The 15,740-nt window shown below is 54.1% G+C and overlaps 1 protein-coding gene across 1 annotated transcript; it reads right to left on the bottom strand.

The window, feature by feature from the left end:
- Positions 1-11,680: 11,680 nt before the first annotated feature.
- Positions 11,681-13,468, bottom strand: LOC136570917 (erythroblast NAD(P)(+)--arginine ADP-ribosyltransferase-like). Its single transcript, XM_066571331.1, has 2 exons — positions 12,727-13,468; positions 11,681-11,895 (listed from the first exon to the last, which is right to left on the bottom strand). Exons 1-2 carry the CDS (start codon positions 13,466-13,468, stop codon positions 11,810-11,812), a joined length of 828 nt encoding a protein of 275 aa, XP_066427428.1. The 3' UTR covers positions 11,681-11,809.
- Between the last annotated feature and the right edge of the window lie 2,272 nt (positions 13,469-15,740).

Here is a 15,740-nt window from a genome sequence, read left to right as displayed (position 1 = left end):
TGTCCCTCACCTAGTAAAGAAACAGCACATTTCCTAGCAATAATTTGCATGGCTCCACCTCTTTCTTGAAATCCTTTTATGGTCCTGGAGAGTCCTAAAAATTACTTTTCTCAGTGTGGTTTTCACTGAGGGCCCCAGTGTGCCAGATAACCTCACCTTGAACTTTCACCTTTGGTAGACACTGCTCCTTCTGTGGTACAGAATTTGCCAAAACCCCTCACAGGAGTGCCCTTTCTCTCTTTCTCCATAGGTTCCACCCACCTTTGTTCTTCTCTGTACACACTTTTACATCCTTTTCTTGTTTTTTACTACTTCTTTTTAAACCCTATTAAGCACCTTTAAGGGATCTCAATTTCTATTCTCTCTCTTATTGTTCACCCTCCAGGACCCCAATCCCACAGTCCCACGTTGCCCCAGTTTCCCCCAGTCCCACTCCCCACTGCTCACTGAGTTGTTGCCACACCTCAGATACCACTTGGGGTCCCCTATCAGATGCCATCCCTGCAGGCACCTTGAGCCTGGGGATGATCTCTTGGGGGAGTACCTGGGTGACTTCCCTGCCCTTATTGGTGTGGCAGGAGAAGTTCTGGACCTCCAAGAGGGGATCCAGCAACACCAGGAGATACCTGAGCCCATGGTGGCGTGGTAGCTCAGAAAATCCATTTCCCGGTAATCCCCAGGAGTGTTTCCTCTTCCAGTGATGCCTGGAGGTGATGGGTTTGAATACAAAGGAACCTCTCGTGCCGCTTTATTGCAAGTCTGTTTCCCACAGGGATTTGTCAGCGCCCAGGCTGGTGTGCCCTGGGTTGTAGAACGGCCACGCCTTGGGGCAGCTCAGCTCAGCTCAGGCACCCAGGCACTCCCCCAAGAGATCATCCCCAGGCTCAAGGTGCCCACAGGGATGTCTGTTGAGGGAATTTTGCAGGAAAACAGACACAGTGCCCAAGCAGCCTGTAAAGGGACGGAGCAGAATTTCTCATTGTCCCCGATAGCTCAAAAACAGGAAGAGCCTACTCAGGAGAAAAACAAGTCCAGGATGTGGGGCGGGCTAAGAAGACGGAGCAAAAAACCACAGCAGAGTGCCTGAAGGGAAAACAATAAACCACAATGAGATGCATGAAGAAAGAAGACTGAACAATGAGCTGAAGGCTTGAGACGCGTGCACAGCCAGGCTAAACCAATCATGTATTAGCTTGAGGCGCATGAACAGTAGAACAAAGCATAAATACATTTTGTTCTTGCAATAAATTTGACTTCACTTGGTCATATTGATCGTGGCGTGATGTCCCATTGCTGATCCTCCACAGATGGCATCTGAGAGGGGACCCCAGTTGGTATCTGAGGCGTGACTGCAACTCAGTGAGCACTGGGGAGTGGGACTGGGGGCAACTGGGGGGACATGGGACGGTGGGAGTGGGGTCATGGGGGCTGAGCAATAAGAGAGAGAATAGAAAGTTTTACATCCCTTAATGGTGCTGGGTCCAGCTTAAAGATGAACAGGTAAAAACACAGCGGGGCAAAGGTGGCTGTAACCTGTGGAGAAAGACATAAAGGGAACTCCAATGAGGGGTTTTTGGCAAGTTCTGTACCACAGAAGGAGCAGCGACTGCTCAAAGCGAAAGTTTGAGGCAAGGTCATGTGGGATATTGGGGCACACAGTGAAAACCACAATGAGAAAACTCATTTTTATGACTCTCCAGCACAATAAAAAGCAGCAGAGCCATGCAGATTATTTATGGGAAAAGTGCTGGTTCCTGTATTAGATAAAGACACAATTTCATGAATATTTATAATTATGATGCATAAATACCCAATGGCAAGTCCCTCCTGAGCCGCAGGACCAGGAGAGATCTGCTGTGAGTCCGAGCTGATCAAGAATTCCGGCTTTCTGATACCTCCAGTTCCATCAGGGACTTTCACTCTGTCCGATTTCAGTATCAGGGGCTGGGGACCCTTGTGGGACAGTGGGATTGGGGTCTGGGGGGGCACTGGAGGTGTCACAGAACAGGGACTGGGGTGCTGGGGTGGTCTGGGGGCCAGCGATGGGAGACACAGGACCATGGGAGTGGCAGTGGGGTGATGGGGGACGCTTGGGGGGCCCATGGGACTGGATCGGGGTCCAGGGGTCACTGGGGAGGTCATGGGACTGAGAGTGGGATTGGGGTAAGGGGGGGAGGCCACAGGGACAGTGGGACCCATTGGGGACCCCAAACCTTGGGCCAGGGTCCTGGGGGACATGGGGCCACTGGGAGGGGTACAAGGGATTGGGAGAGGGATTGGGGTAATGGAAACACTGGGAAACACCAGGAGGGGGGACACAGATCTGTGGGAGTGGGATTGAGAGTCTGGGGGTCACACGGGTTACTGAGGAGGGGGGGGGTCAGGAAATGACCCCAGGATTTGAGTCAGGGTCCTGAGGGTGGCTGACAAGACACCTTGAGGGGGGATATAGGACTGTGGGACTGGGATTGGGAGTCGGGGGGTCTGGGGGACACTGGGCATCCAGGAGTGACCCCTGGATTTGGGATCAGATTCCAGGACATGTCCAGGGGTCATGTCCAGCTCCTTTAAGGCCTCTCCTGCAGAGCGCCTCATTTCCTAAAATAAAGCAGTTCCTGGAGTTTTTGTTAGAGGGAAATCAAAACTTTATTTTTAAAACCTCGATCTGCAAAAAGGTGCTGGAGAAATGTTCCTCCCTTTTTCCTCATTCACTGCAGACCCTGAGAAAGGACCTGGAGGGGCTGGAGCATGACCAGGGAAGGGATGGAGCTGGGGAAGGGTCTGGAGCAGCAGGAAGGGCAGAGGGAGCTGGCAGGGGCTGTTCAGTGCAATTTAAAAATGATGAATAATCAGTTTGGGGCCTGTTCCAAATTTCCTGATTTGAGGCAATGCAACAGAAGAAGCACTGGGAGGAAAGAAAGAAAAACAAACAGAATGAGAAAGGAAAAAAAATAAAATGGAGAAAGGGGGACAGAGGCTGCACCACCTATTTTTTGATGAAAAACCCTCATGTTTCACTCAGGAAACTCTTTATTCTTTCAAATCAGGGATTTTCCCTCTTTACCCACTCATCTCCATGGCAGTGCTGGGGGACACAGCAGGGGGCAGGGGGTGATCCCTGCATTTGGGTTGGGGTCCTGGGGTGTATCATTTGCAACAAGTCCAAAGGGGACACCAGACTGGGAGTGGGATTGGGGCAAGGAGGGGGGGCAAGAGCGACGCTGGGAAGGTCAGGGGGTGACCCCAGATTTGGGGTTGGGGTCCTGGAGGGTCTGAAGGGACACTGGGGATATTACAGCAAGAATGCGGGTGTGGGATTTGGGCCCCTGGGGAGACTGGAGGACACTGGGTCACCCAGGAGTGACCCCAGGATTTGAGATCAGGCTCCCAGGATGTGTACAGAGCTCTCTTGGCCAAGGCTGCCCTCCCTCTCCTGGGGCTGACACCACCCTCCTTCCCCAGCCCCTGATGGATGGATCTTCTCTGTGTCCCATTGTCCCCCCATGTCTCCTCTGCATCCTCTCAGTGTCACGTCAGTGTCCTGCCGTGTCCCTCAGTGTTCCCCATGTCCCACAGTGTCCCCTCAGTTTCCCAGTGTCCCCCGGTGTTTCACACTAGTCCTGGCGGCCACTCCCTTCTCTGGACTCCCTGGTTAGGACCCTGGCACTGCTGGCAATGACCGTGGCAAACACAGGCTTCACAGTTGTCCCCCTGGACGTGGCTTGGAACTCCTTTGATGACCAGCATCCAGGCTGCCGACACGCCATGACAGAGTTGTTACCAGCCCTCAACCACTTTGAATTCCAGCAGAATCCTCTGTTTGCCCAGACCTGGATGATGGCTGCGGCCGAGTGGTGGAGGCGGGTCCACCTGTGACTCCTCTGTCCCCAGCCCAGGCCATCGCCCTCATGACCTACACGATAAAGGACGTGCACAAGGAGTTCAATGCCACCGTGCATGTGGCCGGGCACTCCCACCAGCAATACCGGGACAACTTCTGTAGCATTGTGCGCTACAGAATGCTACCTACAGCCCCTGGAGCTCTCCTGTTTTTGTCATCAGGAAGCGTGGAGGTGACAGGGGGCGTCTTCTCCACGATCTGAGGAAAATCAAAAATGTCATTGGAGACATGGGTTGCATCCAGCCAGGGATGCCTTCCCCATCTGTGCTCCCACAAAATTGGAAATTGGCAGTTATTGACATCAAAGACTCTTTCTTTCACATTCCCCTTCACCCAGATGATGCACCACGGTTTGCTGTCTCTGTGCCCTCCATCAACAGAGGAGCTCCCATGAAGCGCTACCACTGGTGCGTTCTTCCTCAGGGAATGAAGAGCAGCCCCACTATCTGACAGTGGTGTGTTGCTAGGGTTCTGTCCCCTGTGCGCGCAAGGGAGAAAAAATGCGTAATATATCATTACATGGATGAGATCCTTATTTGTGCCCCTGACGATGACACGCTTGCACGCGCCTTAGAGGACACGATTACAGCCTTGTTGGTGGCAGGATTTGAGTTGCAAACAGAGAAAGTCCAACGCCTGCCGCCTTGGAAGTATCTGGGCCTTGAGACCATCCACCGTACCATTACACCCCAAAAAATCCTAATTCACACTGACCCTAAAACCCTAAGAGACCTGCACCAGCTCTGTGGATCCCTCAACTGGATCAGGCCCTGGTTAGGGCTCACCACAAGAGATTTATCCCCTCTATTCAACTTGTTAAAAGCGGGGGAGACCCTGGATTCCCCGAGGTCTCTGACTCTGGAGGCCAGGGCAGCACTCGAGAAGGTCCAATCCACCAAGTCGACACGCCCACCGGTGTTGTGAGGATCTGCCCTTCCGCTTCATAATCCTGGGTAGGCCACCGCATCTTTATGGGTTGATTTTTCAATGGGACACGGACCAAAAGGACCCCCTCTTAATCATAGAGTGGGTGTTCCTTGGTCACCAGCTGTCCAAGAGCATCACCAAGCCACAAGAGCTGATGGCCCAGCTGATCACGAGGGCTAGGGCTCGCCTGCGTGTGTTGGCAGGGTGCGATTTTGCCAGCATTCACCTCCCTATCCAAACATCCATGGGGACGATATCTCTGGACACTGTGGAAAATTTATACCGGCCTAATGAGAATTTGCAGTTCGCCCTAGACAGCTACACTGGCCAAATTTCAATCGACCATCCAGACCACAAATTGTTTAATGTTGAATTTAATTTAATTCCAAAAGAGGTTCAAAGTTGCCACCCACTCAAAGCCCTGACAGTTTTTACAGACGCATCTGGAGGATCCCACAAGTCAGTGCTTACTTGGAAGGACCCTCACACTCAGCAGTGGGAAGCCAATGTGCAGATTGTGGAGGGTTCTCCATGAGTTGCTGAGTTAGATGCAGTCATCGGGGCCTTTGAGAAGTTTCCACAGCCTTTTAATCTAGTAACCGATTCAGCCTATGTAGCAGGCGTAGTGTCCCGGGCAGAACCTGCAGTGCACAAAGAAGTTTCCAATCCTGCCATCTATCGCTTGCTCTCGCATTAAATACACCTGGTTTCCCACCGAGAGCAACCCTTCTTTGTAATGCATGTAAGATCACACACCGAGCTCCCTGGGTTTATTGCCGAAGGAAACCGCAGGGCAGACGCCCCAGCCGCACCCCTGCAGCTGGCTGGCCTGCCTAGCACTGACCAGCAGGCCAAATTAAGCCATCAGCAATTCCCCCAGAATGCCCCAGGGCTGCTCCGCCAATTTCACCTGCAGCAGGACCAGGCCAAATCGATTGTGGCCACCTGCCCAAATTGCCAGAAGATGGCTCTACCATCATTGGGTTCCGGGCTGAACCCTAGAGGACTCGGCAGCTGCGAGGTCTGGCAAACTGATGTCACCCACGTGTCCGAATTTGGGCGGCTCAAATATGTCCACGTATCTGTGGACACCTTCTCGGCGGCAGTCTTTGCCTCAGCCCACACTGGGGAAAAAGCGGCAGATGCACAAAAACATCTGATGCGTGCCTTTGCAGTTTTGGGAATCCCATCTACCATCAAAACAGAAAATGGCCCAGCTTGTACCTCCAAGGCGTTTGGTGAGTTTTTGCAGGAATGGGAGGTACAACATCGGGCGGGAATTCCACACTCCCCCACTGGTCAGGCTGTAATAGAAAGCACTCGCCAAACCTTAAAGCAAGTCCTCGCCCGCCAACGGGGAGATGTCCAAGCTCTGTCCCCACACCTCAGACTTTGTAAAGCGCTCTTTACTATCAGTTTTTTGAATTGCTCTTTCGACAGACCCAAGCCACCAGTCCTGAGACACTTCCATCTGCAACAACACTATGGGCTCAAAGAAAAGCCACCTGTCCTTATTAGGGACCCAGACTCTGCAGAAATCCAGGGTCCATTACAACTCATCACTTGGGGTCATGGATATGCCTGCGTGTCCACGCCCTCAGGTGTCAGATGGGTCCCTGAGAAACTAATCAAGCCCTATACACCAACGGAGTCTGTTAGCGCGCCTCAAGCTGTAACCCCCCACGGCCAGGAGGACCCCGATGACCGTACGTTTGCACAGAATAGAAAACCTTGCAGGAGGGGAAGAGAATCCTGATATTACCTCTTTTATTTACTTGCCTCTCCCTCAGAGAAATTCCGTTGTTATGTTTGTTTTAGTATTCATCATGTGCTCTGCTCTCATTTCATTTCAGGCGCCCACAATGCTCCTCGCAATTGTAGATGCTGTTCTTCATGAAGAGCAGAAGTTACTTTGCTGCCATTCGTCTCTTGCCGTCCTTGCGCTTCGGTGTCTTGAAGCAAGTCATCACTGCCTCCACCACAAAGCCTTCCTCAGCATGCAAGAGCGCCTTTGCTGCCGGTGTCACAAAGAATGATAGATAGTGGGAGAGCCAAAAGGCAGAGAGCACCGGAGTACAAAGGACTGGACTTTACACATTTTACAGCACCATCTCCATGAACTGGACTCTGTCCCTTTTTACAGTGCCCCCCTCTCCTTTTTAAAACAAAAAAGGGGGAGATGTAACATTGTGTGTCCTGTACAGGTTTTATTGTGAAGTTGGTTATTTCTTATAAGTTAAGATTTTGGTTTGACCCTCCGTTCCCCCCATGTTCTCCCTCATAATGGTTTGTTCCTCCCGCCAGTTACCTATCATTGTAAACAACCACCTTTTCATTTCGAGAAATTTCTATGTCAATCTTCCCTTACCTAACATATGATTTGTCCCCTGAGCCTTTTCCCTCCCCTAGGCCATTCCTATTGGTTCACTTGTGTCCCTCGCTCCTCCCCTGGGCTTCGTTCATTGGTCCCTCATGTCTCCTCGGGTCACGCCCTTCCCCTTTATAAGTGCCTCCCCAATGGTTTTTCCCTGATGGCGTTTTTGGCCTCGCCTGGGTCTAAAAAGCGCCTTGGCATCCACACGCGTGCCCACTCCTCCCTTCCCTTGCCTCAGTGCTTCACAGCCCTGCTCTTGCCTGCATCCCCACACCGCAGACGGAGCCACTGCTCAGGGTTCTGGCAGAGAACCTGGGAGATGTGGGATTCGTGCTCTCCAGCGGTCACTCCAGGAGCGGCTGGCCAGCACCCGTCAGCTCCAGTGCTCGCAGGATGAGACTGCAAACTTCCGCTTCAAAACACTGCATTTCCTGCTGACCCAGGCCCTGGTGACACTGAGGGACACTCGGGGACCACGGTGTCACCATGTGTTTCTGGGGGTGCCTGGTGTCCGGTTCGAGGCGCGGTGTGGTGACACCATCTGGTTTGGCCGATTCACATCGACATCACTGCATAAACAGATCGCTCAGCGATTTGGGACAGACACGATGTTCCAGGTGTAGACGTGTTACGGTGTGGATATCCAAGAATTTTCCTCCAGTCCTACTGAGGAGGAGGTGCTGATCCCACCCTTGGAGACCTTTGAGGTCACCAGTGTCACCCAGGAAGGAGAGAGGGCAGTGATCCAGCTCCACTCCAGTGGGACCTTCAGCAGATACAGCTGCGAGTGTCTGTGACGTGACATCATGGGGAAAACCTGGAGGACAGGGACACCCACTGCGGGGATGGGGACACCCATGCTAAGGCACAGGGCACAATGACACCCACGGGTGATGGGGGACAGGGACACCCATGACATGGCACAGGAATGGGGACCCCCACATCTGGGAGGGGACAGACACACCCCTGCGCAGAGGATGCCAGGGACAGGGACGCTGAAATGGACAGAGATAGGAACCCTCCTCTGCTGTCTCTGTCCCTCCCCTCTGCAGACCAGCTCCGTAGGGACCGGCCCTGTGAGCTGGTCATGAGTGGGCTGGGATCCTCCTGACCCCCCCTGAACCTCTCCCACCCCCTTGACACCCCTCATGGCTCCCCCTATCTCCTCCTGACACCTGTCAGCCCTAAAGCTCAATCTGAGCCTCCTGAAACCCCATATTGCTCCTTATATTACCCCACTGCCCCGCTGACACCCCATCATCCCTAAAGCCCCCACAGCCCCTTGACCATCAATCTCCCTCCTGCATACCAGCGACTGCTCACCCCCAATGCTCCCAATGCCCGTGGCCCCCAGCTTTACTCACCCCGTGTGATGGCCCCCTCTGAACCCCTGACAGCTCCCATGGCTTTCCTGAGCACCCTGATCCCCACCACCACGGTATTCCACCCCACCTGATCTCCCCTCACACCCCCCCTGTACCCCTGTAATCCCTGACCCCTCTCTGACCCGCCTCACCCTCTTCAACCCCATGGACCACTCATTCTCCTCTTTTTCCCTCCCAGGTGGGAGCATCCCCAGGGCCCCCTCCCACCTCAGAGGGCTCCTCCTGGCCACTACAGCCCCGGCTGGATTGTCTGAGCCACAAGGCAATGAAGGTCACCGTGGTCTCCACGATCACCAAAGCCACCGTGACCCCCAGAGAAAAGAGGCTACCAAGGCTACCAAGGCCACCACTGCCATTTTCCCTGGGCAGAAAAAAGGGAAAAAAGAGGAAGAGGAGAGAAAAAGAAAATTCTACCTACTCCCCACACCCCAATATTTCATTAACTGTCCTTTATTTCTTTGAAAATTCATTGATTTGCATTCTTGCCCAAATCCTGTGAATTCCCACATATTCAGCACTTAAACCAAACCAAACTCTATTTCCACATCCCAATTAATTTAACCTAGAAAGGAATAAGAGGAATGTTTCTTTACAAATAGATTGTGTGAATCTGGTGGTGGATAAGGCCTGGGACTTGTAGAGAAGGAAGTGACCAGAGAAACCATCAGTTACAGAAAATGTTCCTGATTGACATGGACTGCTGCTCAGACCAGGTCCTACCAAATTCCTGAATTTCAAGAAGAAGAACAAAGACTTAACAGGCTTATGAATATTAATTACCCTGCCCAGGGTAAAGTTAAAGCTCATTTTAATGGTCATGTGTATGTGTGGCAGAAGGGCGGGGTGTGTAGCAAGGGGGACGTGCAGTGGCTGGACTGGGAAGTCTGCACCTTCCAAATACCTCTGCCAATGGGGAAAGGGAGTGGGAGATATGGGTGGGAAATTGGGGTAAAAAGGAGGCTGCATTGTCCAGCAATTTGTGACACCCCGTGGGGAAATTCCCCACGGCCTCTTCCTTTGATCACGAATATATTTACAGGGCACTTCTGTCTCCATTCTGCAAGTAAACCTCTGGCAAGGTGAATTTTTCTGACCAAAAGGTAGATAGAGGAAATGTTCCATTGTATCCTGAGCTATATGCTCAGCTGCAGCCAGAGTCTCATCCATGGCGGCTCTGTCCTTTATCCCCCTGGTGTTGCATCAGCCAAATACATATTTATAAGGAGTCATACATATTCAAACATTTTCCTTCTAAATCCCTGGCCCCTCCCACAGTCTACCAGCTGACTCTTCCTTGCTGTCCATTGGTGGAGACCTTCCTGCAGTGTGGTTGGAGGTGAGATGTTGCCGTGCCACTCCTCCGCAGCAACAGGCATTCCCCATTCCCAACTGCCCCATGCAAGGGGCACGGGTACATGTCCCTGACAATCCTGACAACCACAGCTGTCCTGCAGCAACAATATGGGGGGAGGAGAGGGGGCGATGGGGAGAACACAGGGAGTCCAAACAACAAACTAAAATCACATAACCATACATCAACAAAACTTCTCTTAACATAACCACAATATTCATCCCTTAACATTGAGAGCCAATCATCATATTACCCATCACTACCAAAGCTGTGGCTGCCCCACTCCTGGAACAGTTCAAGGCCAGGATGGGCAGGGCCTGGAGCAGCCTGGCCCAGGGGAAGATGTCCCTGCCCATGGCAGGGCTGGCACCGGACGGGCTTTAAGGTCGCTCCATCCCAAACCATTGCAGAGCCCCTGGGGCCGGGATGGGGCGGGGCGGGCGCTGGGCAGCACCAGCAGCTCGTGCTGCCGCCTGCTGTTGGCACCCGGAACTGCAGCTGGGGGCGGCGCAGGCGCAGTGCTGCTGATTTCCCGCGCTCGCTGCTGCCCTCCTGTGGACAATTCCTGAACCACAACTGCCAGAATCCCCAAATCCCAGGATGGGTCAGGCTGGAAGGACCCAGAGTGGGCACCTGGCCCAACCTCCCAGCTCAGGCAGCGTCTCCCCTGAGCACAGGATTGAGTCCAGAGCAGCCCAGGACAGGACACGGCACTGGGCAGATCTGGTCACAGCACTGCCAGATCAGGACACAGCACTCCTGATGTGCCTCAATGGGAAGGACAGAGGGGTACAAACACTGCCCTACCTACTTGGAAAGAGGAGGAAATACTCTGGGTCCTGCTCTTCATGATACACCCTGGATCCCTCCAGGCCCCAGGCCACATGGCCAGCTTCACGGGTCACCCACCAGCAACCCCAGGTCCTTCCCCACAGCTGCTCCAGCAGGACCCTCTGGGCCTGGACTGCCACTGGGGACTGTCCCTCCCCAGGGACAGGACCTGCCCTTCCCTCTTGAACCCCCCAGATTCCAGCCTCTAAGGTTCTCCTGAACTGCAGGATGTGGCAGGATGCTCAGCCTGGAATGCGCCGCAGGGACAATGCCCCATTTGTGGTCATCAGGGCTGTGCTCAGAGGGGTCTGCTGCTGATTTTTTGGTGCTGAATTGGGCTAAAACCAGCCCAAATCATGAACTCCAAATTGACAAGTGAGGATGAAGTGCCAGAACTGGGCCTGGCCATCTATCAACTGACCCTGGGAATGTCCAGTCCCCTCTCGGACTGAGATTCCTTTCCCCTGTTCCTGCTTGAAATGAAATGTGTGTGAGGTTCCTCCCTTGGGAGGGGGTGCTCCCCAGGGATCTTCCTTGAGGCAGAGAGAAAGAGACGTTCCCAGGAGTGTTGGTGTGAGGACTGACATTGAGCCCTGCATAAGAATTGTCACTTTTTTCTGGCTTTGTCAGATTTATTTAATGGAATTGTTTTGATAGAATTATTTAATAGAATTTCTTTGCACAATGATACTGGTGGCCACAGTGGCTACAGTGGCTGTTGTAACTTTGTGGCTCCTGGTTTCTTGTTGATCATGGTGGCCACAGAAACCTCGTTGATTTTTGTGACCATGAGGCCAGAGTGGCTGTGGTGGCCACAGTGCCACAGTGGCAATGGTGGCCACAGTGACCTCAAGGTGGCAATAGCTGCCAAGGTGGCCAGAGTGGCTGTGGTGGCCTTGGTAGCCTTGGGGGCCTCGTTTCTCCAGAGGTCATGGTGGTCTTGGTGATTGTGGTGGCCACGGCGATGACCTTGGTTGCCATGGTGGCCATGCTTGCCACAGTGACCACAGCGACCTTGGAGACCACAGAGGCCTCGTGGCTCAGAGGATCCCAGTGGCCACTGCCAGGGCTGTAGTGGCCAGGAGGAGTCCTCCGACATGGAAGGGAGCCCTGGGGATGCTGCCACCTGGCAGATAAAGAGACGGACGTCAGAGGGATCATATGGGGAGTGAGGGGGTTGGGAGCGACCATAATGGGGGATTAGGGGTGACAGGAGAGATGGGGGCCATGAGGTGTCAGGTGACAGGGTGTTGCGGGGGCGCACAGGGGGGCACGAGGCCCAGGGAGGGCAGGGGGTCATAGGGGTGACAGGGATCAGGGGGAGTCAGGAGGTGCCATGGCCGGTGACAGCTGGGAACAGGGGTTCAGGAAGGGCCATGAGGGCTCCCAGCCCACCCACGTCCAGCACACAGGGCCCAGCCCCACAGCGCTGCCTTTGGTGGGGAGGGACAGGATCAGAATGGGGACATCCCTGTCCCTGTGGTCCCCAGGCTGGGCTGTCCCTGACCCTGTCTCCTCCCAGATGTGGGGGTCCCCATCCCGGTGCCCTGTCATGGACATTCCTGTCCCCGTGCCCACAATGGGTGTCCCGAGATTGGCGTCCCCAGCATGGGCTGTCCCTGTCCCCAAACTCTCAGTGAGTGTCCCCACCCTCTGTGCCCTGTCGTGGGTATTCCCTGTCCACAGTGGCTCTCCCCAGCACTGGGTGTCGCTGTCCCCCCATGCCCAGTGAGTGTCATTGTCCCCTGTGCCTTATCCTGGTGTCCCCATGGCCACAGTGGGTGCCCCCAGCACTTGGTTTCTCACCACATCCAGTGAGTGTCCCCAGCACTGGCTTTCCCTCTCCTTCTGCCCAGCATGGGGTGTCCTTGTCCCCACAGCCACAGTGGGTGCCCATGTCCCTGCCTCATCCCCAGTGGGTGTCCCCATTGCCCCAGGCTCTCATCTGTGGCGTCACCTTGCAGCCACTCGCACTTGTATTTGCTGAAGGTCCCGTTGGAGCGGAGCTGGATCCACGCGCTTTCTCCTTCCTGGCTGACTTCGACGACCTCAAAGGTCTCAAAGGGTGGGATCAGCACCTCCTTCTCGCCAGGATATTTGGAGAATTCCCGGATTTCTGCACCGTGGCACGTGTGCACCTGGAACATTGTGTCTATCCCAAATTGCTGGGAGACTGTTTCACTCTGTGACGCCGACGTGAATTGACCGAAACGGACGATGTCACCGTATCCTGCCTGGAACCTGACCCCACGCACCCCCCGGTACACGTTCTGACACTTTGGACCCCGAGTGACCCTCAATGTGGCCAGGGCCTGGGTCAGCAGGAAATGCAGCGTTTTGAAGTGGAAGTTGTCCTGGTATTCCTGCCCGGCCGTGCGCACGGCTGCGTTGAACACTCTGTACAGGTCATTCATTGTGTAGGCCATGAGGGCGATGGCCTGGGCTGGGGATGACAGAGGGGACACAGGGGACCCCCGACTCTGCCACTCAGCTGTGGCCTTAGTCCAGGCCTGGGCAAAGAGAGGGTTCTGCTCAAACTCGGAGCGGTTGAGGGCTGGCAATGCCTCAGTCATGGCAGGGCCGCAGCCCTGGTACTGGTCATCGAAGGAGTCCTGGGCCATGTCCAGGGGCACCACCTCGATGCCCGTGGTGGCCACGGCCATTGCCAGCAGTGCCAGGGTCTGTGCCTGGACGGCCATGGAGGGGAGAGGCCACAGGGACCGGTGTGGACACTGGAGGACACAGAGGGGACACGGGGGAGACACGGGGAGGGTTCATCAGTGAGGGACTGGGCCGGGGAGTGGGGTCAGCCCAGGGGGAAGGGAGGCACTCCTGGCCAGCAGAGCCCTGGGCATGTCTGGGCTCCCTCATCCCAAATCCTGGGGTTACTTATCCCTCCCCAATGTCCCCCAGCCCCAGGAGCCCCAATCCCACAGTACCGTGTCCTCCTGGCCCCCCAGAAGCCCAATCCTACTCCCATGAATACAAGTCCCCTCAAATCCTGGGGTCACTCCCTGAGGCCCCCGGTGTCCCCCTCGGCTCATCCCCAGACCCCAATCCCACTCTCCTTCCCCAGTTCCTTTGGTGTCACCCCAGAGCCTCAACCCAAATCCAGGCATCACCCTCTGCCCCCACTGTGTCTCCCAGCGCCCCCATGACCCCAATCCACTCTCACCATCCCGTGTCCCCCCTCATTTTCCCCCAGAGCCCCCCATTACCCCAATCCCAGACCTGTGACTCCCCCAGTGTCCACCCAGCACCCCAATCCCTCAGTCCCGTGTCCCCCTGCAAGTGTCCTCAGGTGTCCCCCCAGCCCCGATACCAAAATCAGCTGGAGTGAACTCCCTGATGGAACTGGAGGTAGCAGAAAGCTGGAATTCCTTATCAGCTCAGGCTCACAGCAGATCTGTCCTGGTCCTGCAGGTCAGGGGGGGCTTTGCCACAGGCTATTTATCCATCGTAATTATAAATATTCATGAAAATGTGTCTCTTACCAAGTACAGAAACTTCACTTTTCCTAGAAATAATTTGCATGGCTCCGCCTCTTTCTTGAAATCCTTTTATGGTGCTGGCGAGTTCTAAATATGAGGTTTCTCAGTGTAGTTTTCCATGAGTGCCCCAATACGCCAGATAACCTCGCCTCAAACTTTCATTTTGAGCAGTCGCTGCTCCTTCTGTGGTCCAGAACTTGCAAAAGACCCTCACTGGAGTTCCCTTTATCTGTTCCTCCACGGGTTCCAGCCATGTTTGCCCTGCTGTGTCCAGACTTTTATATCCTTCTGTGGATTTTTGCTAGTTCATCTTTAAGCCCTATCCAGCACCTTCAGGGGAACTGAAACTTTCTCTTCTCTCTCTCTCTCTCTCTTATTTCTCCCCCCCCCCGAACCCCAATGCCACGGTCCCAGGGTCCCACGTCCCCCCAATGCCCCCCAGTCCCACTCCCAGCTGCTCACTGAGCGTGACCATCACCCCCTGACAAAAAGGGGGCCAAGTTTTATCCTGTGGGTTCCGTTTCTCCCCTGTTCACCTTCAGAGCAGCACGGAACCCTCAGCCTGTCAGCCAGTGTTGGGAACTGCACGAGGACTGGTCCTGCATGACTGGGGGGCGTGTTTCATTGCTCGCAGACCAAACGGGTGCCACTGAAGGGCCAACGGAGCCTACGGGACTGCAGCTGGCTGTGACTCCCGAAATGTCACCTTTGCAGCAGACATTTAAAACTGAATTATTGGTTTTGGCAGTGGGCGGGGGTGTGTGGGAACCTTTAAAATCAGAGGGTTTTGTTAAAGCTGCAAAAGGCAGGCCTCAGAGGCAGCAGAACTGCGGTTAAGAGCCAAGTGGCAGCCATGAGATTTGTCAGCAGAAAAGTTATACGAGAAGTAGAAAGTAAGGACAAATAGAACAACGGTCTGTGTATTAACCCCTGGCTAGAATAACTCCCTAAGCTACTCTTTTGGTTTGGGAAGACAGGTGTCTGCCAAGGAAGGCAGGAGCCTCTCTCCAAATGGAAAAATTAAATCTCCCCCTCCCTCCTCTGACTGGCTACAAATTCTAAATTAAGGGGCTCTCGGGCAAAAAATATGGGAGCGGGATGTAACAGTTCTTTACGAGGGAAGAAAATTTAAAAAAATAAAATAAGCAATGCAGTGAAATACAACAACACTGGAACAGAGTCAGAACACAGCCTGACAGCCTGTGGGTCAGGGTGCTGGCAGCAGAACCATTGGAATTGTGGCTCAGCACTCCTGCAGCGTCAGGGGTGGTTCTGCTGGAGCAGGGATCCTGGAGAAGGGTGTGGTTTATTTCTGAATATCCAGAGGAAGAAGGAGCTGCTGTTCTTCTGGGGAATCCAGTGGAGGAGCCGTGCTGGTGTTCCAGAATCTCCAGATTCTATCCAGGTAGGAATGCTTGGCTCCTCCCTCTGGGCGGAGCATCTCCCCATGGGATGTTATAGTTCTTATCAGCCATGCAGG

This window comes from Molothrus aeneus, unplaced genomic scaffold (genome assembly GCF_037042795.1).
Source record: "Molothrus aeneus isolate 106 unplaced genomic scaffold, BPBGC_Maene_1.0 scaffold_43, whole genome shotgun sequence".
Taxonomy (NCBI): Eukaryota; Metazoa; Chordata; class Aves; order Passeriformes; family Icteridae; genus Molothrus; species Molothrus aeneus.
Note: the sequence above shows the minus strand (reverse complement) of the source record. Positions and strands in the feature narration are given on the sequence as shown.

What these genes read in the sequence shown, in the direction of transcription:
- LOC136570917 (XM_066571331.1), bottom strand. Translation starts at nt 13,468, where the DNA reads ATGGCCGTCCAGGCACAGACCCTGGCACTGCTGGCAATGGCCGTGGCC. An exon ending in CAAGTGCGAGTGGCTGCAAG is followed by an intron (nt 11,896 to 12,726) that starts GTGACGCCACAG and finishes TTTATCTGCCAG; the next exon opens with GTGGCAGCATCCCCAGGGCT.